General features: G+C 37.2%; 1 protein-coding gene across 1 annotated transcript in view; it reads right to left on the reverse strand.

Annotated features, from left to right (window-relative positions):
• CCDC170 (coiled-coil domain containing 170) overlaps positions 1-23,984 on the reverse strand; it is a 103,114-nt gene that overhangs the window by 21,470 nt on the left and 57,660 nt on the right. Inside the window, exons 7-9 of the mRNA XM_036769146.1 lie at positions 17,117-17,317; positions 12,406-12,579; positions 5,577-5,819 (exon numbers count right to left, since the gene is read on the reverse strand). Of these exons, the coding sequence (XP_036625041.1) occupies positions 5,577-5,819; positions 12,406-12,579; positions 17,117-17,317 (618 nt within the window). The remainder of the gene's footprint in view (positions 1-5,576; positions 5,820-12,405; positions 12,580-17,116; positions 17,318-23,984) is intronic.

A 23,984-nucleotide genomic window follows, 5' to 3' on the forward strand; every position in this document is an offset into this window, starting at 1 on the left:
AACAATTTGGTACTCTTTTAAAAAATAGAAAAGGACAACAATGTAGAAGACTAGAAGAGCAAGAATTAGAAGCACAGGCAGCAGAGATGGCAGCAGAAAAGGGAGTTGCAACAGCCAAAGATTCATCACCAAGTAGACAATCTATTGATGATGCTCCTCTGTGTACTTAGTCTATACGCCCCAAAACCAAGTTTATTGCCATAATCATGCGTGAAAACTTTTCAGGATGAAATAACCTACCAGAGCTTATGCACTATTGGTATAACCTTCAAGAGCCCACATCACCTCTGTGCCATAAAGCATCAGAGAAAGTTCTTGAAGCAGTTGTAGGACTTTTTAATTTAGTCAACACACAATACTAAAGTGGGACCTTGTATTTGCTAAACTTTTCAGTCAATTACATGACTATAGAAATCACCTCTGAAAGCCTACCTTTTCCCTTCAAGCAATCTTTATCAAGCATACATTTAAAAAACAGATTGAATATTCTCATATCTTATTGAGGTGTGAAAGTAGGCATGTGAGCTAGTGCTTGTTAATTTTTTAGCTTCCCTCTTTTGTTAATAATTCCATTCATTGGGGTTTTCCCCTTTTTCTGGATATCTTTCCCCTTTGAAACATCTTGAAAATGGGTCCCAGAGTGCTTCCAAGACTTTTACTTCCAGCATGGATTTTTTCTATGTGTCTTTGACATGGTCCAATTGCTCTTCCAGACTTCTCCTTCAGTAACATTTCTACTTTATCAAATAACAAAACAAGTATTCCTCCACAACACTACTATCCCAATACCTCTTTGTGGCACAGAGGTCACCATGGGTTCTTGAATAATATGCCAGCCAGAGAATATGCTCTGGTAGGTTTCTGCCATGGTAGAAAGACTTTAAATACTGTCTTTATGACAGACTGTGCCCAGGACCTTAAGGATGAACCTAGCCAAGTACAAAGGAGACTTATCAAAGATAGACTAGCCACAGTTAATTTTTTTAACCATGACAATACTGGAAAGAACAATACAAGTGGCCTCAGTCCCTGAGTGGCTCTCTTCTGGTTCTTCATTAATAGTGACAGGATGGAAGTAAAGAGAGCAGAGAATGCTAAGGATCATATAAATTTTAGACAATCTACAAACATTAATTTAATTAATTTACTACTAGAGAAAACGAAGGATATCAACAATGACATTCTCATTAAAAATGAAACCGTAAAACAGTTAATTTAAACTTTGTTTCTCTTTTGTTTTTTAGTCATTTTCATCTATTTGGTGTTTCTATCTTGTTATGCTTGTAAGCAATGCGAGAAGAAACCCTACTTCCCTTTACTCCTCACTCTAATTTCTGGCTCAATAATATGTAGTGAAAATAAAAAGAACAGCTCACAGGGGCTCTTCAGAAAAACAAATATAGGAAGTGCAAAGTTGGTTCCAAAAATGTACACAAAGCAATAAAAAACATAATATCTAGCATTGATATAACGTTTTAAGGTGTGCCAAATTACTTAACAAAAACTATCTCACTTTTACTCCTGATAACTTTGGGAAATGGGTGCTATTATTATCTTCATTTTACACATGAGGAAACTGAGGCTGAAAGAGGTTTAAATGACTTGCCATGGAAACACACGCTAGTAAGTGTCTAGGGGAAGATTTGAACTCAGGTCTACCTTGATTCCGAGTCTATCACACTATCTACTGAGCCACCTAGCTACCACATAAACATCATCTCATTGTGTACCTGATATCTATCTAGTGGTGCTTATGATGAACATGAACAAAAAGATCTAAGGCTTATGTGTACTGTACAAAAGATGAATTTTATAAAGAACTTGATGAAATCATGCAAACCCAATAACGATATTTTCATATCCAGGGACTTCAATGGGAAGTCGAGCACGGTGGAAAATGGCAAAAAAAAATTAGAAAATATATCCAAAGGATTGTAGACCACTCAAAAGTTCCAGTTCTATATATTAAAAATATTTTCTTCAAGTCAGAAGGAGCTAAATATGGTGAGCACTGAACAACCTCACAAAAAGTGAAATTGACTGTGTATTAAAAGACAGAAAATGACTGGTTTTTGTGTGGGAATCATTTCTGAATTGGCTGCCTCTATGCAGTCAGAGCATCTACTATTTAGAACATGAGTTAAAAATTAACAACAAATCAGTGACCTAGATGAAAAATGGGGGCAGCTGGGTGCTACACTGGATAGAGTGCTGGGCCTAGAGTCAGGACGACTCATCTTCCTGAATTCAAATCTGGTTTCAGACACTTAGAAGCTGTGATGCTGGGTAAGTCACACAAACCTGTTGGCCTCAGTTCTTCATCTGTCAAATGAGCTGGAAAAGAAAGAGGCAAGCCACTCCAGTATCTATCAAGAAAATGTCAAATGGGTTAACAAAGAGTCGAACACAACTGAAGCAACACAACAAAAAAGAGAAGATGCTACATGCAAGTAGTAACAGAGAGGAGAGTAGCAAATACCCTGAGAGTAGTGAAAACCACAAGATAAAAGATGAGATAGCTCTGACCCCACCCATTTAAATGAGCCGTTGACTCTGAAAATGACAAATAACAGTAAAGACATTGATTTTGATTATCATCATTTATTTGAGATTAACCAGTATAAAACCGCCACCAGAGCAAGAAGGCAAAGAGAGATTTTAAAGTGCTTCAGGCCAATATTTATTCTCTTTGCTCCCAGCTCCCCATCATCTGCTCTAGCATCTAGGAGATTAAAAAAGCAAAGTTTAACATGTAAGTTCTTTTACAAAACAAGAGCTTACATGGAACCAAAAGGACAAAAAAATGGAGAAAAAAGGTAACTGATTTGTCAGGAATTCTATAACAATCTAATTTCGCCAAGGATAAGAGTTTAGAACCACCACATTTGGATTATAAAATCAATGTACACAAGCTACGGTGTCAAAAGTTTGTATATATTCATACTCATATACACACACACACACACACACTCAAGATGTCTACTACCTATACTTTCTATGGCAATTTCAATGGTTGTTTGAACAACCCTCTACCAAATTACCTATTAAAAACATTGCTATCCAACCAAAACACTCTCTTCATTCAAAAGGACTTACCAACCAATCACAATGTAGCATTTATAATTTTCATGCCTTAAGCTTTCCTGGGTTGTGTTTAATTTTTCTTTTGGAGCCTCAAAAACTGTTTTGTTTTTTGTTTGCTTGTTGGGGGGGTGGGTTGCTTAATTAGTTTTATTTTGGTTTTGTCATCAAAACTTTTTTTTAATTTGGAGAAATTTCCAGGTTCATAGGTATTCTAAGACTCTAAGAGTTCCTGAAAACTGGTCTCCTTATCACCACAGTATGTTGTATATTATAAGTAAATAATTCTTACAGAACATCTCCAACCATGTTGATTGCACTTAACTCTGCTAGAGTCATCTTCTTCACTCCTTCCCCATCTGAAAATGGAATCTGTCCATAGAGCTACCTTGGGTTTTGATAGTCTAGCTTTGACCTCATCTCGCTTGGTTCCAGCCCTATACCACAAATATTTCCTCACCATCGCTAGTTAAACTACCTCATATATAATTCCAACCCCCACCCTTTCCAGCTCCCCAGCTCCCATTTATGTATCATCTTCCCACATTAGAATGTAAGCTTCTTGAAGACAGGGATTGTCTTGCTTGTTTTTATTTGTATCCCTAGTGCTTGGCACAGGGCTCAGCACATAGTAAGCACTTGATGCTTTATACAGCTGAAAAATATATATCCGAGTTATATACCTTATATGTATGCTATAATATATACCAATCACAGTAGCACAATTATGTATGCAGTAGTAATAGTCCATGTATATTTTGTTTCTTTTCTTTGCATTATAAGACCTTGAATATAGTGAATACACTTCCAATTCCCTTCAGACTCCTAACTATACCCAGTATAGGCACAACATTAAGATATTATCTCATAAGAGCATCATTAAATTTTTATAATAGAACCCCTCTATGTACCAAGTCACACTATGGCATCATTAGGCCAATCATGTGACATCAGGCCAACTCAGCCCCAGCTCCCATCTTATCCTCCAACTGAGGATATGCCCTACCTGGAAGGCTAGCATATTACTTCCCTCAACTCTATTCCTATTGAACCATCTGCCCTCTGTAACACTGTTTCACCTAATGCCATTTTTAATGGAACTAATTCACAATGGTGGGGATAGGAAGCAGCATACCTGCATAATTCCATATACATAAAAGGATTTCAGTAAATGTTGTTACTACAGTGACTGACCCTTCTCAGTGAAGAACTGGTGTTCATTTTCTCAGACTTGCTGTGGTGCTAATGTGATCAAAGATCTCCCCACCCATTCAATAGGCCTCAGGTGGAGCTAGTTAAGGGAAGCTTGATTAGGAGAGGTCTGTTTGTAGGAAGACCTATTTGCTAAGCAGGTGCTAGGCCCCAGGGCCCTAAACAAGGAATACATACCCTGTGGATAGCCATTAAGCTCAGACTAGAGAACTGCAGAGACCAGAGAGCTGCAAGAAGAAGAAGACAGTAGAGAGAGAGCTGCGAGAGACAGAGAAGTGGGAGAGACACAAAGACGGAGAGACAAAGAGAGAACTGGAAGGGCTCTGAGAACTGCAAGGGCTTTCAGAACTGCGAGAGGAGAGGACATAGGCAAGCAGACAGTTAGGATTCATGAGTGAGTGTTTACAGGAAGGCCCTAGCAAAAGGGAAGGTTACAGGATGGCTTGGCTCTTTGCTGTGATGCTGTGTTTTAATCTCCCTGCTGTTACACTGAGGAGGACTTACTGGTTTTGAAATACAATTACTGCTATGTCGAATTGAGGTTATTGCTTTTGGGATTTGATCCTCTGGTATCTGAATAAATGTTTTACTTCTTCTGCCTTCTATGCAGAGAGTCTCTTACACTTTGCAATTCCAAACTATACAGACGTATTCATGGTCACCATCGATATTATGAATCTTGCCTTACTGATACACTTACCTTCATTCATTTATCTGGTCAGAAGTGATTTTTCTGTCCTCACCACCATTGCAGCACTCTGTTTTTTGCTAATTGTATATTACCTACATGTATATTCCATGAGAGGCAGAGTGGTATTGTGGATAAAGAAATTACCTCCTGCCTCTGACATATCCTGGCTGTGTGACTCTAGACAAATCCCTCAACCTCTCAGTGCCCTCGTCAGCTCTCTTAACATTATAAATTGTACTGACACAGAGGACAGAATGCTGGCTAAGGAGTTAGGAAGACCTGAGTTCAAATTCTACCTCAGACACTTACTAGATGTATGATCCTGAAATAGTCATTTAACTTCTGTCTCAGTATTTTTATCTATAAAATGGGGATAATAATAACACCCACCTTCCCAGGGTTGTTGGGAGGATCAGAGATAATATTTGTAAAGTGATTTAAAACCTTCAAGTGTTATATAAATGATAGCTATTGATCTGATAACGATGATTATCCACTTTGCCACCTAGTATCTCATGTGAGCTTTGGACAGACACACACTCTTCCTGTGGTTAGCAAACTATCAACAAAGAGACATAAGCTTGGTACTTGCCTTGAGCTCATTGGTATCTGAGAGTTTGGCTTTGAGCTCAGTATTAGATTCCCGGGACACTCTCAGATCCTTCTGTAACCTTTCCACCATCTTCTGCAGTTTTCTGATGGTAAGGTTGGCCTCATCCTTCTCCACAGCCAAGGCTGTGCGAACCTGCCTCTCCTCTTCCAGCTGAATTACTTTCTGCCGTAGAAGGTTCATGTGCAGTTCTCGGCTCTCCAGCCTTTCTTTCTGAGCCTTTAGCTAGTTTAAGAGAAGAGGGAATTTTCTTTATAACTGAATACTCAGGAAATATAAGTGAATTACTGCTATCACATTGATCTTTATATTTCAATAAGACTCATTTGTACCAACCAAAAAGGTTATTGGACTTCTTTTCCCTGATTGCATTTTTTATTCATTTTTTCCAGGAATTAATTTCATGAGCTGCAAAGCCCTAGACAAAAGAACCACAGAAAATGTGCAGAGGAGGCAAGCTTTCAACTCTGATTCTCCTTAGTATTAGGTGCATCATAATAAGAATGTGAAATTGCATTTAAGACTATGAAAATGGATTCATCAAGGCCAGACTATAACAAGACACAGAGAGACTCAATCCTCCACAAACCCAATGGCAGCCAACCCTGTACTGATTAATCTCAATCACAAAGTGTTGGGTTTAGTTGGCTAAAAAAATTAGAGTTATTATGTTTTTAAATTACTTTTTTAAAAAATAACCTTGTCTTACTTGAAATGCCAGGGAAATTATTTTAAGAAGCCTTGGGTTTCATTTAATCAAAGAATCAAGCCTAAGAATTGAAAAGAATCTGAGGAGTCGTTTAATCCCACTCCCACCAGACGGGTGAATCCCTCCACAAAGCTGGATCATTCCCCTCTCCTTGAAAATCATCACCTTTACACACAACCTATTCCATTTCCAAGCAGCTCTAAATATTGGGAAGTCCTTTATTTTGAGCTGAAATCTGGCTCCCTCTAACTTCTCCTTCAGCTGGTTTGGCTCTGTGTGGAGCCAGAAAGAATAACTCTTAGCCCTCTCCCACAAGACAGTCCTTCAAATGTTTGATGAAGTTATCAGGTCCTTCTAAATCATTTCTTTTTTAAGACAAACATCCAGCATGATGTAATGGAAATAATGGTAAGCTGAGAGTCAGAACACTCTCAATGAAATCACAGGTCAGGTTCCTATCTCTAACTGTACTCTCACCTAGGAAAAGATTGAAACTTGACCAACTTGGTCCTAATGGCAATGGGTGGGAATTGCAAAGAGACACATTAGGCATGCTAAAAGGAAAAAAAATTCTCAAGAATTAAGACTCTGCAAAAAAAAAGTCTTTATGCAAAAGATGGGTGACAGTTATGAATTGGACTAGATAACCACTAATGTCCTTTTCAACACTGAGATTCTATGATGCTAACATTGCCTGAGAGGAAAAGTTGTTGCAAACAAGAGAAGATGGGGGGAGACTTCATAGGGGGAGTAGAATTTGAATTAGACTTTGAAGGACAAACAGGAATTCAACAAGTTAAGAACGGTAGGAGGACATTCCAGGTACAGGCAATAGTATGAGCAAAAGAATATAGGTTGAAAAGTTCAAGTGTTGTTCAGTAGACTAAGTAGTAGTCCAGAATGTCTACAGCATATAATGTATGAAAGATAAAGATAATACTGGAAAGGGAAGGTGGTGCCATATTGTGAAAGGCATTGAACAATGGGCAAAACAGTCTGAACTTAACTTACAGAGCCATTGAAAATTGTTAGACAGGGAAGTGACATGACCAGATCTATATACATAAGAAAGATTAGCAGAGAGTAGATATGAGAAAACCCCTTAGAAAGCTATTATAATACTCCAACTGGGTAGAGGAAAAGAAAAAAGATCCACACAAAGGTATTGGTCATGTAAATAAAAGGGGGGAAGAATCATTCTAGATATATTTTGTGAGGGAATCAACTCAGACTTGATGACTGATTAGAAATAGGAGGTGAGGAAGAGGGAAGCGGCAAAAAAGTCACAATTTCAAAGCAGGTGAATGATAGTGCCACTGACAGAAAATCAAGTCAAACGGGGACAGAGTGTTTAAAAAGAAAAATTCATTCAATTTTGGATATGTTGAATTTGAGATAACAATAGGACATGCAGGTAGAGATGTCCTATGGGCGTTAAGGGCCTGAAGTTTGAAAGACGGTAGGATTGAGGTACAAATTTGAGCATCATCTGAATAGAGCTGGTAGTTGAAGCCTTAAAAGTTGATAAGCTTGCCAAGGGAAATCAATCAATCAACAAGTATTTATTACTTGTCTTCTCTGTGCTAGGTACTCTACTTGGTGTGGGCAAATAAAAGAACAAAGCATAAAGAGAGCCAAGGACAGAATCTTGGGGAGCAACCAACTTCTGATTTAGAGAAGAGGATGAGGAGCTAAAAAGAAGAGTGACTTGGAGTGGTTGGAGACATAAGAAGAGAACCAAGAGACTGTGGCATAAATAAAACCAAAAGAACATAATGGAACAATGAGGAGGTATTTATTAAGTACCCGTCCTATACCAAGCACTGCAATAGGCAATGAGAATATTGAAACAGAAATGATATAGTCCCTGTTTTTTCCCTGGCCCCCATCAAGGTAGGCAACATGTGTGTATACATATTTGTATATATGTTTGCATGTATGTATGTATGTTTGTATGTATGTATACATTGTGGATTTGTGTCCATATACACATGCATATTATACATTGTATGGCTATGTGTGTTTCTTATGAACATGTATGTACGTATACATTGTGGATTTGTGCCCATATACACATACATATCATACAGTGTGTGACTACATATGTTTCTTATGAGCATGTATGTATATATGTACCCATGCATGCGTATACCTATATTATGCATATATTTGTGTATTGTGTATACATTGTATATATGTGTGTTTGTATGTATACATATCGTGCATGTATATCCATGTACATGTATATATTGGGCATTATGTAAGTGCATGTTTCTTATGAAGATGTATGTGTGTCTATATACACATGAGTATTGTTGTGTACATATAAATATCTATATGTAAAATACATTTAAAAATAAATATAAGGAAGTATTGAGGAAGAGGCACTAGTAACCAGAGAATCAAAGAAGACCCAACTGGGGGCAATGCTTACGCTAAGATATGAAGGAAATTAAGGTTTCTGCAAAGCATAGGTAAGGAGAGAGCACCTTCCAGGCATGGGGACAGGCCATGGAAATGCAAGAACATGGAAGACACAGTGTTGTGTATAAGAAACAGCAAGAAAGTCAGTTTAACTGGACCATTGGAGGTGTGAATGGCTAGAGCTAGGTTGCCAGGGACTTTCAAAGTCAAATAGAAGATATTTTATTCTAGGGGCAACGTAGAGCCACTGATGCTTTTTTTTGAGGGGGGAAGGCAGGGCAATTGGGGTTAAGTGACTTGCCCAAGGTCACAGAGCTAGTACATGTGTCAAGTGTCTAAGGTCCGATTTGAACTCAGGTCCTCCTGACTCCAGGGCTGGTGCTCTACTCACTGCACCACCTAGCTGCCCCACCACTGATGCTTTTTGAACAAGGAAGTAACATAGTCAGAGCTGTGCTTTGAAAAAGCTGTTGTGGCAGCTGAGTAATGAGGGGAGAGAGACAAGGCAGAGAGCCCAATTAGGAAGCTATTGCAATAGTCCAGGCAAGAGATGATGAGGGCCTGAGTTACAGTGTTGGTCCTATGAATAGAAAGACAGGGACATATGCAAGAGATTTTATGAAGGCAAAATCAACAGGACTGGCATTTATTGGATATAAGAGCTAATAATGATTAATAAGTTAATAATAATTAATTAGTTAATAATAGCTAACATTTATATAGTGCTTACTATGTGCCAAGCACTTGCCAGCTATGATCTCATTTGATCCTCACAACAGCCCTGGGAGGTAGATGCTATTATCACCCCCATTTCACAGGAGGAAGCTGAAGCACAGGTTAAAATGACTTTTCCAAGGTCACATGGCTACTAAATATCTGAGATCACATTTGAACTCAGGTTTTTCCTGACCTGGAGCTCTAGCTACTGTTCCTCTATCTACTATTCTAGCTGTGAAGAGTCAAGAACTCTGAGGCTGTGAATTTGATTAATAATGGTGTCTACAACAGGAATGGGGAAGTTTGGAAGGCGGGTAGGTTTGGCATAAAAAATGATGACTCCTAGTTATCCTCACTTCCTTTCCTAAAAGCTCATGATCCACTCCATTAACAATTTATACCAGAATTTTGCTATGATCAACATAAAGTTCACTATCTGTAGTTTACACTGTATATTTTTTCCTTCCAAAAACTACTTCTTTCCACTGTCTTGTCTTCTGGCATCTCTATTTCCCATGAGTCCTCAAAGATAGGGATTCCATGAGGAACCACTGCTAGATGGTTCAACAATAACGTCTCCAATTTTTTTTTAGTACCCTGTAGTGTAATTCATACAGGTCAAGAGATCTGAAACTTACTTAGAGTCAATAAGTGGACACTCACTACTCCCTCACCTATCTGTACTTGTTTTGTTCCACCCTTTCCAGTATGAAGATCATTCTCTCTGACACAGAAAGAAGCAAAAGACCATTTGGGTAGTTCCTCTTTCTTTAACGTCAGCCCCACCCAGGAGAAAGGTCCTCTCCTTTCTTCTTCCTCTTCTTAATCTAAAAATAGCTGCAAAAGTCCTTTTGTGTTTTCCCTATTATTTTTTTCACTATTCTCCGTTCATTCTGGGCTTTATCTTTCTTGACACTATTCTTAAAGGTTTATGAGAACATTACTTATGGAACTGGAAGGGGCTTTAAGAGGTACATAATTGGTTGGCTTACAATATCCACAGACTGTGCTCTCTCTTTCCATAAAAAATTTGTTATAAACCATTCACCATTTGTAACTAAAATTAATGAATTTTTAATTCATTAACTTGAATTAATGAATTAATGAAATTTTGGTTACTTCTAAAGAAAGTGTAATCATTAAGAAGAAAGAGACTGAGAAGACTGAAGAAAGAGATTATTGTTGTTATTATTGTCATTATAGTTAATGGTCCTCATCTCCTTAATTGAGATCCAAGTAAAAAGGAACGGATGCTGAGTATAGAGAAAGATTGATTATCTAGATAGAACCTGGGAAGAAAATGTAATCCAATTTTCCTTTTTTGATGGCAATAATATTGCAATATAAAATATCCCTAATGTTATAATGATTGTGGTATACTAAAGGTGCTACTACCTAGTTTCCTGGTAGACTCATCCACATTTCCCTATTTCTTTCAAAAAATAACCACCATGTTTTTGTCCCTTTCTTCTTTTCATGTCTGAATGAGAGGGCAGCTTTTTTTTCATTCTGTATTAACATAATCACCATCCTTCTAAATTTAAGATGAGAAATTACATTTTAGAATTAATTAAATTAATTAAAACAAAACTAGCAATCCCATTAAATTCCTACTGTAATGTTTCATCACAGTAAGGTAGCTACCCTGGCTTCTCAAAAGGAAAGCAAGTTCTGACAGACCCTACAAAGCTGGGAAGATTTCCAACACAAGCGTCTTCCTAGACTAAGTGTCTGCCATCCACGAACTAGCTTCACTAATTGGGGAGAGGCTTATCACTAGCATACTGGGTAGCAAGTGATAATTTTTTTCTTTTTCCACAGCAACTCATAAAGACCATGTAATAACTATTACCCACTTCACCTGATGACAACTACCCACTTCTATGTTTCATGCAAGAACAAATGAGAGTGTCAAAAGGAATCTACAAAGCATTACTAAGGATTATGAAATCTTAAGCAAGACTTCAACTTCAGGATAGCACTTAGGAAGCCCTTAGGAGCACAGGTGGCATTTTCATTAGTGTTGCTGATGAAAGGCAGATGAGAAGGGTAGATTTAAGAAGTTAACAGCTGATTAAGAAGATGGTATCTGAGAGCAGGGGTTGGATTTCTGACCCATGGCTTAAAGTATAGGACTGATAGGTTCTTAACACAGCATGAAGTGTGCCTAACAAACCACAAAGTATAAAAGTATTAAAAAAACAGTTTCAGATCGAAGGGTGAAGCTATATTTGATTGAATGAATGAAAAAAAGCATTTATTAAGCAGCCATTTGCCAGGCACTATGCTGAATACTGGGGATACAAATGCAAAAAGGTGAGGCATTCCCTATTATCTAGAAACCTGCATTCTAATGGAGGAAATAAAACACTGAAGGGGTGGCCAAGAACGGGAATTTTGGTCTGGGAGGTCACAGGAATTGTGACCAGAGCTATAACTATTTTACCTTTTCCAGAAACAATGATAGTATTAATTTGATACTGTTTCCAAAAGAAGAAGGGGTAGGAGAGTAGGCGAGGCCTATCAATGTGTGTGGTAGAAGGGAAAATGGTAAGATGCCAGATGTGGATGAATGAATTGATGGTTACATGGATGAATGGATGGATGGAGAGGATGTAAAGCATGACCTGAAGCCAGTTAGATATAGGGGATTAGGTAACCTTGTACTCATCCACTATATCCAAATCCCTGCCATCCCTTGAGCACTACAAAAGGCAAACGAAGCACACTGAAGTTTCAAGAGCCAGAATGCAACACTTTTACAGAGATGGGGAAGATTTCCAGTCTGTCAATGGAAGTAGCATTTATACAGATACCTGGAAGTAGCAAAGAAGCGTACCTCAGCCAAAACTAGCAATAATTATTGATAAATATGGAGTTAACATTTTTTCTTATGACGTTTGGGATCCCCAAGAAATTGATTTCTTTTTCCAACAAGGCTGAGACAGGCCACCTTCTTACCTTTCTCTGTAAGCTATGGGCCATGGTCTTGTTTTCAATAACTGCATTGCTTTCAAGACGGACCAGCTGCTCTGCACGAGCTAAAACTGCATCCAACCGCATGTCAAAGCCAAGTTCAGCAGCCATCTGGTCTAGCTTCATCTTCTCTGAAAGCTGATCTACAAATTTAAGATACTAAGCCCCAAAACAAAAATGAAATTGATATAGAAAACACAGTTAATAAGTGAATTTATCAGGCTTTCCTCTTTCTCTCAAGCAGAGAACTAACCACTAGTTACTTTTCCATGCTTAGACTAAGAAGAACATTCCAGTATCAACATATTCAATGAGAAACCAACAGGATGGAAACAAATTTTATTTATATATATATATATATATATACATATATATGTGCATATACATATATATGTGTATGTTTATTTTAAAAGCTGAGATAGACAGTAAAAATATGTTTGCAGCTATACTTTTAGTACTATTGGAATGGACCAACTATGTAATAAGGATGGGAAAAACATATGGACAGTCTGGAGTGCACAGATATATGTGTGTTATATCACATATACACACATATGTGTATATAAATGTATACACATATATGTATAAATATATACACATATATTTGTATATAAATATGTATACATATAAAGAAGGAGGGAGGGAGAGAAAAAGCAGAGAGAGAAGAAGGGAAAAAGAAAGAGGAGGGAAAGAGAGAAGAAGAGGAGAGGGAAAGAGGGAATAGAAAGAGACAGAGACAGAGAGACAGAGATTGTTGACAGATTAAGATGGCTGAGATGGTAATTAGAGGCACCGAGCTAGAGTCAAGGAGACTGGGGGCTCAAGTCTGGTCACTAGCCATGTAATCAGGACAACCCATTTAACCTTTCACTGTCCTCAGGCAATGCTAGTCTCTAAAAATCAGTGAATTAAAAAGCAGTAGCCAATCTGCATCAATGGAAGAGTCCTGAGGGAGTTTTCAAATGAGAATTCCTTATATTGATGAAATAATAGATCTAGACCAAATGCATGTATACATATGTAAAATAGTCAACAATCCTTAAGCAAAGGCACAAGGGATATTGATTTTAATGCATGGATTTTGTGATAGCTCTTTGAGTCACTTTAGTGTCCTTTTATGCTTATTTCTAGGTCTTGGTTATTCTAGAAAGTTGCTGTTACTGGAAGCCTCACCCCTGGATAAGTGGGGCACTACTGTATAAACTACTTTGTTTACATGTTAGATTGTAAGATCCAATATTTGACTCAGAAGATCAACAGACCTAGAACTTGGACAGGACATTGGCAGTCATCTAGTTGCCAATATAGATAATGACTATGACAATGTACATGGAAAGAACAGCAACAATTGAAAATAAATGCTATGAAATTATGATGACTAAGTGCAGCCCCAGAGAAAGGCTATGAGAAGCCACCTCCTTTCTTCTTTGCAGAAGTAGGGGCACTAGGGTTATGAAACATTATGGGTAAATGTCACAATTTTTCAATATGTTGGTTAATTTTGCTGAATTCGTTTTCTTTTTTCCTCTCTTTTATTCTTTGTTATAAGAAGGACTCTCTGAGAGGAGGGAAGAATGGTAAATTGGAAAATGTAAGTGATGTTAGAAAAAGATGTTAAAAATTATTTTAAAAATAAATAATAGGCAGCATGGAATAATAGAAGGAAAAATGTATCTGCTAATAAAAAAAAAGAAAGAAAGAAACTGAGGCCCAATGGGATTGATTGATTTGCCCAAGGTCAAAAGATATTAAGCTGCAGAGCTGGTAACTGCACCCCAGAACTATAATTCCAAATGCAGCACTCTTTCCACAGCATTTTACTATTTCATGACCAACATTTTTTAAAAATAGCTCAACTACAGTATCCCCATTTATTTATGCAGTCTGGGGATCTCCTATACACCTAGAGAAAGTAAACTGCCATCTTCAATGGTAGGGAATGGAGCACAATTCTAGAAAATTCCACTCAGTTATCTTTTGGGGAGGGAAAGAAAATTGAGCTTAAATTTTAACTAAAAATGTTTATTTAGCTTTAAAGGTAGCATAAGCATTCAAATAAATATGTTTAGCACCAAAATAAGGTACAACTTTTCTTCGTATTTTCATATGCAATTCTATGCTCCTTAGATCATAGGTTTTAGGGGTAGCCTAGAACCACAGATCTAGAACTAGAAGGAATTTTAGAAGGCATTTCATCCAACCTGCTCATTTTACTGATGAGGAAACTGAGACCCAGATATAAAGTGACTCACTCAAGAGTTAAGTAACTGAATTTGGATTTGGATTCAAGTCCAGTAACTCCAATTTCACTGCTCCTCCCACTGCATATTATTTGAGAATACATATAATTTCTGAGAACCACTAGGATAGAATATTAACTCAAAAATTGTTTTTAACTTACTCTATTGTCACAATATCAAATAGGAAAAATTAAAACAATCCAAATGAAATCCTTGTCTCTAAACCTTTTTTTCCTACTTTATCCTATTAATAGCAAGTAGTATAAATCTAAAACCATAGTGCTATAAATGCAAATATATATAATTTGTATATGTGTGTCTGTGTCTGTGTCTGTGTGTGTGTGTGTGTGTGTGTGTGTGTGTGTGTGTGTGTGTGTGCTGGATGGCACAGTGAATAGAGTTCCAGGCCTGGAGTCAGGAAGACTCCTCTTCCTGAGTTCAAATCTGGCCTCAGACACTTCTTAGCTGTGTGAACCTGGGCAAGTCACTTATCCCTTTGCCTCAGTTTCTATAAAATGAACTGGAGAAGGAAATGGCAAATAACTCCAGTATCTTTGCCAAGAAAACCCCAAAAGGGGTCACAAAGAGTCAGATATGACTGAACAATAACATAAATGTAATTGTACACATATATATACACATATACACATACATATATGTATATACATATATACACATACATACACATAGCATATAATTGCTATATATAAAATTATATTGCTATATGTAAAAATTTTGTATATGTATGTGTATATATATAGATACATATAGCAATAAGACTACCAAAAGTCTCAAGAATAGTAATAGGAAAAGAAGAACAAAATTACTACTTTCTGCAAATCATATAATATTACCACAAATGATATAATATTATATTTAGAGAGCAAAGATATATCTAAGTATACTTAGCCAGTATATACTTATATACTTATATAAATAATACAAATCAATAAAAAAAATAAATCAACTAAAAAACTAATTGAAATAGCTAATAATTTTAGTAAAGTTGCAGCATATCCTGTTAAGCACCAAATCCATTTCTCTCCAGCAAGTTTAGAATAGCACAAACAGCATATCTCCTCAGATGTTGTTGTTCAGTAGTTTTTGGTTATATCTGATCTTCATGACTCCATTTGGGGTTTTCTTGGCAAAGATACTGGAATCGTTTGCCGTTTCCTTGTCCGGCTCATTTTACAGATGAAGAAACTGAGGCAAAGAGGGTTAAGTGACTTGCTCAGGGTCACACAGCTACTGAGTCTGAGGCCAGATTTGAACTCATGAAAGTTTTCCTGACTCTAGGCCCAGTGCTCTGTGCACTGAGGCACTTAGCTACCCATCTCCTTAGGTGCTTAATGGAAATTCTCCAGAGTAGCTTAATGTTTGCCACCCTTGAGAGTATTCTTCAAGATATATGACTAAAATCATAGAGTGATACTGCTTTTCTTCCAGACTGAAAGGGAAAAGCGATGAAAAAGAGGACAATGAGTAGAATGAGATTCTGCTAGAATAGTCTCAGAGAGGTTAGGGTTGGAATGAAACAAGGATGTAAAACTGGTTGCTACCTTGTTTCTACCAGCGTCAATGAGGTCTGTTCTGCCCTCAGATATTCAAAGAGAGTGGATATGGTAAAGTAATTCTGTACCTAGTGGCTGACTAACTCTACTAGCTGTGCAGAAATTCACAAATCATTCTATGCGCTGATTGTTCAATGTTTAATAATGCAGGCTTCAAATGTGGAAAAGAAGACTGGTAACATGCTTTCCATTTCTGCCCCTTCCCGCACATCAGTGTAAAGACAACCTGGTACAGTCAAAAAAATTGGAGTCAAAGGACCTGGGTTCAAATCCCAGCTTTGCTACTTATAATCTGAGTGACCTTGAGCAAGTCGCTTCCCACCAAAACTTCTCAGTTTCCCTACCTGTAAAATGATAAGGTTGGTCCAACTACAAAACTATGATCAAATCTAAAAGCCCCGTGGAATCTCCCCTCCACCCCTATTTCATCACCCTCTGACTTGTCCAGCTGAATCTTCTTTTCCCCTAACCCAGGAATCTGGAAGAAAATCCTGCAATGTTATTTCCTTTTCATTTAATTCAACAATAACACATATATTTTATAATAATTTATTTGACCTGCAGAAGTAAAATAACCACCTAGAGGGGAATTTTCCTATTTCTGCAAGACAAAATTCAAGTTGGTACTTTGTGTTTGGGAGCAATTTTTTCTTGCTCCATTTTTTACTAGAAATTAAGACCCCACTTTGTTATAGTCCAAGGACTCCTGAAAACCCAGAATTGCCCCCTTCTCCAACCATGCCACCTCCTGCTTGAGATTTTTCAGGTGGACTAGGATTTAGGACTCAATCTCTAAGTACAGTATATGTTGGATGATTTTTCAGACACATTTTTATCTTATAACAGATGTTTCCATTAAGTGAAATACCCCTAGGTTATTACTTTTTGTTTCTCAAGGCTCAAACTGTCTAACAGAACATCTCCAGACACCAGCTCCCCCTCCAGGTGCGTCAATTGACCCTGAAGATTCTCAAAATGCTTTTCTGCTTTCTGGGCCCTTTGCAGAGCTTTCTGGTGAAGTCCAGTTTCATTATCCAATTGTTCAGTCAGTTTAGCTATCTGGGCTTCAAGCTGGGAAACCATCTGGAAAGAAAGAAACAGAATAGGGTTGAGCTTCATTTGAAATGCAAGAAAGTGTTAAAAAATGAGTGTTGAATCACTCCCACAAAACTATTTATATTATCGCCTTACAGATTCAGATCACTTGATTTCTTTAGACGAAAAAAATTGCTATACAAAATCTAAAACAAAATACCAATTATATTTACCTCTGATGCAAAGACAAACTCTATTTTCACTATCTAACAAAAATCTATTTATATTATCTAACATAGCCTGACATTTGGCCTGAGATAGTCAGTTATGTGACTTGGCCAGAGTCACGTAATCAATAATCAATGAATCAGGCCCATGTAGTGACTCATGCATATAATAGCTTCCACTAAGAGAGGCTGAAGCTGATGGATCACTTGAGTTTGAGGAGCTAAAGCTGATCAACCAGGTGTCTACCACATGTGGCACCAACACAGTAAGTGTTGTTGGCATGGAGATAACCCTGAGCTCTCCAAGAACAGTAAGATGGAAAATTGTATAGGATCATAGTGATCAAGAGAGAATATGGGGTGGTGGAAAGTTCACCAGCTCTGGAGTCAGAGGACCTGAATTCAAATCCTGCCCTTGATTTTTTACTACCTGTTTGACTTTGTACAAGTTACTAAATCTCTCTGAGCCTATGTTTTCTCATCTAGAATATGAAGGGTTTGAACTGTATGGCCTCTAACAACTCTTCAAGTCCTAGATCTGTAGTCTAACATAACCCTCTTATTTTACAGATGGGAAAACTAAGCCACAGTTTGCCAAAGATCATAGAATTCACATCCAGTCCTCTGACTCCAAAGGCTATGCCAGAAGAACATCAAGCTCTGACAGATTCTACTGTTATCATTCCCCTGTTAAAGAAAAAACTTCAAATGGCGATTGATTCAAGATCTACCATCAAGGACCCAATTAGATAAGTTGAGAGAAGCTCATCACCAAAGGGTTGGGTGAAAGGAAGGAAATAAGCATTTATGAAATACCTACTGTGTGCTAAGTGCTTCACAAATATTATTTCATTTGATCCTCACAACAACCCTGGGAGGTTGGGACTATTATTATCCTCAATTTACAGTTGAAGAAACTGAGGCAGACAGATTGACTTGGCCAGAGACACACACCTCATAAGTATCTAAGACTAGATTTGAACTCAGGTCTTCTAATCTGCTTCTAGGTAATGAACTGTTTTTGCTACAGCAACTCAGTAAACAGCTGACCAAGGTGTGGAAGGGCTGCAATTCACCATCAGTGGAGGTTGTACACTGATGGATGAAATCACAGACCCTTAAAGTGTTGAAGCACTTGTGATGTCTTTCACGTGCATGCTGGCTCTCAGTGAAGCTCCCTGCTGGAGGTCAAACTTCACTTGCTTTTGACAAGAAGAGCAATGGACAAACCCAGGTTCATTAAAGGTAATTAAGGGTTTCCCCAAAGACAAATGATCTATTTCATCTCATATTCATGTATGCCACTCAAAAGCTTCTGGGCATTCTGGAATTTCTAGTAAGAATGGCAACTGTTCTAGCAATAACTCTTAAACAATTTTAATTTTTTCTGTTTAAATCTTACTCATTTTTAAATTTGCTAATTTAAAATAATTTAACTCACTCTAAAAGTAGGGCTTCTTTTGATGTTTACCTTTTCCTCTATATGTTTTGCCCAGGAGCAGAAAGCTCCCCCATGAACCACATCTTATGTTTCTCTGTGTTTCCCCACAGTGCCTAACATGTCACTGTATATTTATACAGGCACTCAATGAATATTCATTTAATAAGTGCCAAATCACGATCTTTATTTTGCATATTAGAAACAGAGTACTTCATTTTTCTCCTACATATTTATTTGATTCAATGACAAGACCAGAAAAGGAATCCAGAACTCCTCTGTGGAAATGCTATTATATAAAGAATGCTCAACTTTTAAATATTAAGGAAAAAATGTAAGGAATGAAAATAATAAATTCCAAGAGTTTTTTCCAGTATACCCCAAGTAATTTCACATGGCATAGCATAGGGGACAGGAAGCTAACTTTAAAACCAGAAGATCTGGGTCCAGATCCTTCCTCTGACACATACTTGTTGTGTGACCCTAGGCAAGTCACTTAATGTCTCAATGCTCTAAGTAAATCTAAGACTTTAAGCTGTGGAGAAGGTGCCAGGCTGAATTCATTGGTAGAGAGTTTTGTTTTTTATTGAGGCATTCTATAGAACAGTAGTGTCAAACTCAAAAAGAAACAGAACCAGTAAACTATATGTAAACATCCCTGCCAATCTCCTATTAATTTAGAAAACCACACGGAATGCATTATCTGTATTCTGTTGTATTTTAATTTATTTTGTTAAATATTTCCCAATTACATTTTAATCTGGTTCAGGCTACACTCAAGGAATATATAGCCTGTGGATCATATGTTAGACACCTCTGCTATGGAACAATGAGATCACAGGCCCGATCCCTCTCTCTATCTCTAAACACTTCCCCACATGATTGCTATTTAAGCCAGGCTACTACAGCCTTGGAGATAATTTATTTAGGAACTGAAAAGAAGGCTGAAGAAATTGTACTGAAGCCAGCTCCAACTGGGTTGAGAGTCAATTGTTAAATTTTCAACATGAGCATTTTTACTCAGAAATTGGCAAATACTGCAAATCAGGGCTGGATTTATTGTTTTGTTGATTGCCAAGAATAAAAAGTGATGAAAATGTTAATACTATAGAATAAGATCAAACTTAAATGTGTCATGTATACATTTTTAAGAGAGCCAATTGTTAAATACTTAGCAGCATTTACCTATTACTACTATGCAATAGCTACCAAGTTTATATTGCTAGCTTTCATATGGTAGACTTACAGTTGATCCTCATTATTCATAGGTTCCATATTTGCAAATTGGCCTACTCACTAACCTTTATTGGTAACCTCAAAATTAATATTCAGGCACTTTTGCAGTCACTCAGGGACATGAGGAGAGTAGCTAAAAAAAATTGAGGCCATTCATGTTCCCAGCCAAGGTCGAACAAGGTGATTCTCTTACCTATTTTCATTATTACAAGTAAGGGGTCAAAAGAGAGTTGGGAAATCACCATGATATAGAAATAAAAATAATCAATAAAACTTAAAAAAAAGAAGAAATTAGGGGTAGGATTCAGACCACACATTCATCATTCAATGGGAAAGAACAAAGTAAGTTCATGAAAATAACTCCATTAAAACACCATCCAGTGCAAGTTTTATAGATTAATTTTTAATATCAGAGATGACAGAGAAATCATTATCTGTGGTTTCTCAGTAGCATAAACCATTTTCAGCCTGGTTGATTAGCCATTTAAAAAACAACAAAAGGGAAGGAAGTGTTTTCTCTAGACAACCTACACTCATTTCTGAAGGTGTTGCAACTTAACACCTCATGTCTCATTGTACAAGAAGCCATAATTTCAAGAACACCTGCTACAGGTGTCCTGAACTTTCAAGGTTAAACAACACCTAGGACCCAATTCAAATTCATGGTAACCTAGCAGCGACTATTGTGAGAAAATAACCTTAAAAAAGGAAAAGAAAAGAATATTTGCCATGGGCAGAAAGATAATAATATGAAGAAATGATTTACAGGAAAAGGGAGACTCTCCTAGGTTCTACCATGAATTCCCAAAGTAGGAGAGTAAAAGATAGGACTAGCATGCTGCAAAGGATTAATAGAAGATAATGTTCTCCAAATGGAAGCACACCTAAGTCGATTTCACCAAGCCAAGTCTGACTGCCTTTCAGCCTTCAAACTGCTATTACTCAACTATTTACAGTATGTTTTGCCACATCAGCTGGAAGTCAGCACATTGCCTCTTCCACAAATATAGATTTATCGAGTTGTAAAAGTACCAATTTTCCAGAAATACTTTTAAAACAATATGGGAGACCTGTTTTCTTCTAATGTTGCCTAAGCATGAATCACACAGGAGAGCCGTGACTATATGCTTGATTTTGGTTTTTAGAAAGGAAAAGGAGCTATTGAAAAAGATTACTGAGTAGGAAAGCCAGATAAAGGCATGAAAACGACTGAGTCATTCTCATTTTTATGGGGGTAGAGAGGGCGGAACCAGCTTAACCAATTTACATCATTTGCTTTAGAAAATAAACAAATATATCATGCTGACAATTTTATGTTGTTTCTCATGCTAGAATTAAAACAGTTTCAGGGAAAGCATTTGGAGAGAAATAGGGAAGGGAAACAATAACACGGATGTAGGAACAAGCCATTAGCGATTGAAGTCTATCCACTTCCACTTAAGGAAAAGAATTAAATGATTTTTCACGATAAAGATACATTTTAAAAATAAAGGTTATGTTATTAGCATTCCTAAATTAGCATTCTTAAAATAACTTCCTTTATTCAACTAGGCAACTATATTAAATTATTCCATAAGCAAATTACCAAAATGCATATAGTACTGTAACCAGTAATATAATGTCACATTTTCTAATGTCACATTTTGCCACATCAGTGGCATTGACCTCCTTGTTGTCAGTTTATACAACTACAACATTGTAAAAGAAAGCATTTGAAAGATTTAAGAATTCTGATTAATGCAGAACTCCAGAAGACCAATGATAAAGGATTCTTCCAATCTCTTATAAGGAGATAATAGGTGTAATGAAACTTACATTCTCATATGTGACCGATATGTGAATTTATTTTGCACGATTTTATGCTCATTTATTATGGGGGTGCCCTTTGGGAGTTTTTTCGGTGGGAGGAAGGGTTGTAGGAGGGAGGGAATAGAATGATAATGATGTCAAAAAAGACAAAAGAAAGAAAGAAAAAAGCATCAATTAAACATTTTAAAAATGTATAGAAGAGAGCAAAAGGAAGTAGCAGAACAGTGTGGGTATTATGTTAAATTTAGTGTATACTTTTAAAAAACAAACTGTGTGCAGTAAAATTTTGTGGTTTTATTTACCATTCTCTTTTCCATTTATATGAAAATCTGATGTTTTATGTTTTTCAAGTTTTTAAAAAGAGACATAGGAGGCTCCATCAAAAAAGGAAGGAAGGAAGGAAGGAAGGAAGGAAGGAAGGAAGGAAGGAAGGAAGGAAGGAAGAAAGAAAGAAAGAAAGAAAGAAAGAAAGAAAGAAAGAAAGAAAGAAAGAAAGAAAGAAAGAAAGAAAGAAAGAAAGAAAGAGAAAAGAAAGAAAGAAAAGAAGAGAAAGAAAAGAAAAGGAAAGAAAGAAAAGAAAAGAAGGAAAGGAGGGAGGGAAAGAGGAAGGAAGGAAGGAAATAGGCATTCCCTCAGTTTCCATTTCTTTGCCACCATAAAAAGAGCTGCTATCAATATTTTTGTACATTTTCCTCTGTCTCTGATCTTTTGGAGTATGGACCTAGTAATGGTATCACTGGGTCAATGGGTGGGTACACTTTAATAGATTTGAAGATATAGGACCAAATTGCTTTCCATAATGGTTGCCCACCAACTGTGTATAAAGATACCTGTTTCCCCACAGTTTCATCATCATTTATCATTTCTCTTTCATGCCATCTTAGCCCAGGTGGTACGTGTGAGGTGGTATCTCAGATAGCTCTAAATCTCAGATTTCAACATGCATTTGGATGGCTATCCCGTAGTGTTTATCCAACAGTATGTACATCTGGAACAAGCAGTACAAAGGGACAATGGGCTGGGTCCAGAGTTGAAAGGTAGGAGAAGAGTGGGCTAGATTGCCTTTGGGAAATTGCAAAGCTCTTCTACTGACCTCAAGCTTACCATGAAAGCAAAGACCCATCCTTTCAATTTTATCATTTTGCCGATTTTAACATACAGTGATGAGATGTGGAGCCCCACTGCCTCCAAATATTTCTAAGGAGTATTAGCCCTTAGAGGACAATGGAGAGGAACCTGTAAGTAGGTTACAGTGTATGACCAGTCAGGAACTCCAAAGAACAAAAGGAAAGAACATCATCAAAGAATATAATGGCAAGAAAAGAACATAGTCAAGAGCAACAGATGACCTTGGGTGGGACCTTGTGGCAAACTTGTGGAAGGTCAGGGACCTTCTCAAGTCCTCTGAGCCACCCTTCTCCTTTCTTAGCAAATGACCTCTTCTTTTCTCTTAGTGACACAACTGAGATCATCCGCTATGATGTCCTTTTATTCTCTACAAATCAAAACTCCTCTAGGTCTTCATCCATCCTCATTTCCTTGGCCCTAACCTCTGAAAAGGAAGACATATTTCTCTTTCCCAAGGCTAAACCCTCCCCTTGTGTCCTTGATCACATTTTCTTTACAAGTTGTGACTGCTCTCTCCCTCTTCAAATTACCTTGCCATTGCTTACTTTTGTGTGTCTTATCCTCTAAGTTAAATGTAAGCTCTTTGAAGGTAGAGATCGTTTTATTTTTGTCTTTGAATGCCCAGAACCTACCATAGTGCCTTAAATATAGTAGAAACTTAGTAAATGTTTCTTCAGTTGAATTTGGAGGGAAGTGTCTAGTAGAGTGCATCAGGCTCTATCCATGACCAAATTCTTTTTAACATTTTTATGGAGGACTTGGATGAAGGCAGAAATTGCATGTGTATGAAATTTGTGGATGTTATAAAGCTTGTAGGAATGGTTAATACATTAGATTAGCAGTTCTCCAGGTATTGTCTAGGGATCCCTGGGGTCAT

This window comes from Trichosurus vulpecula, chromosome 7 (assembly GCF_011100635.1).
Source record: "Trichosurus vulpecula isolate mTriVul1 chromosome 7, mTriVul1.pri, whole genome shotgun sequence".
NCBI lineage: Eukaryota > Metazoa > Chordata > Mammalia > Diprotodontia > Phalangeridae > Trichosurus > Trichosurus vulpecula.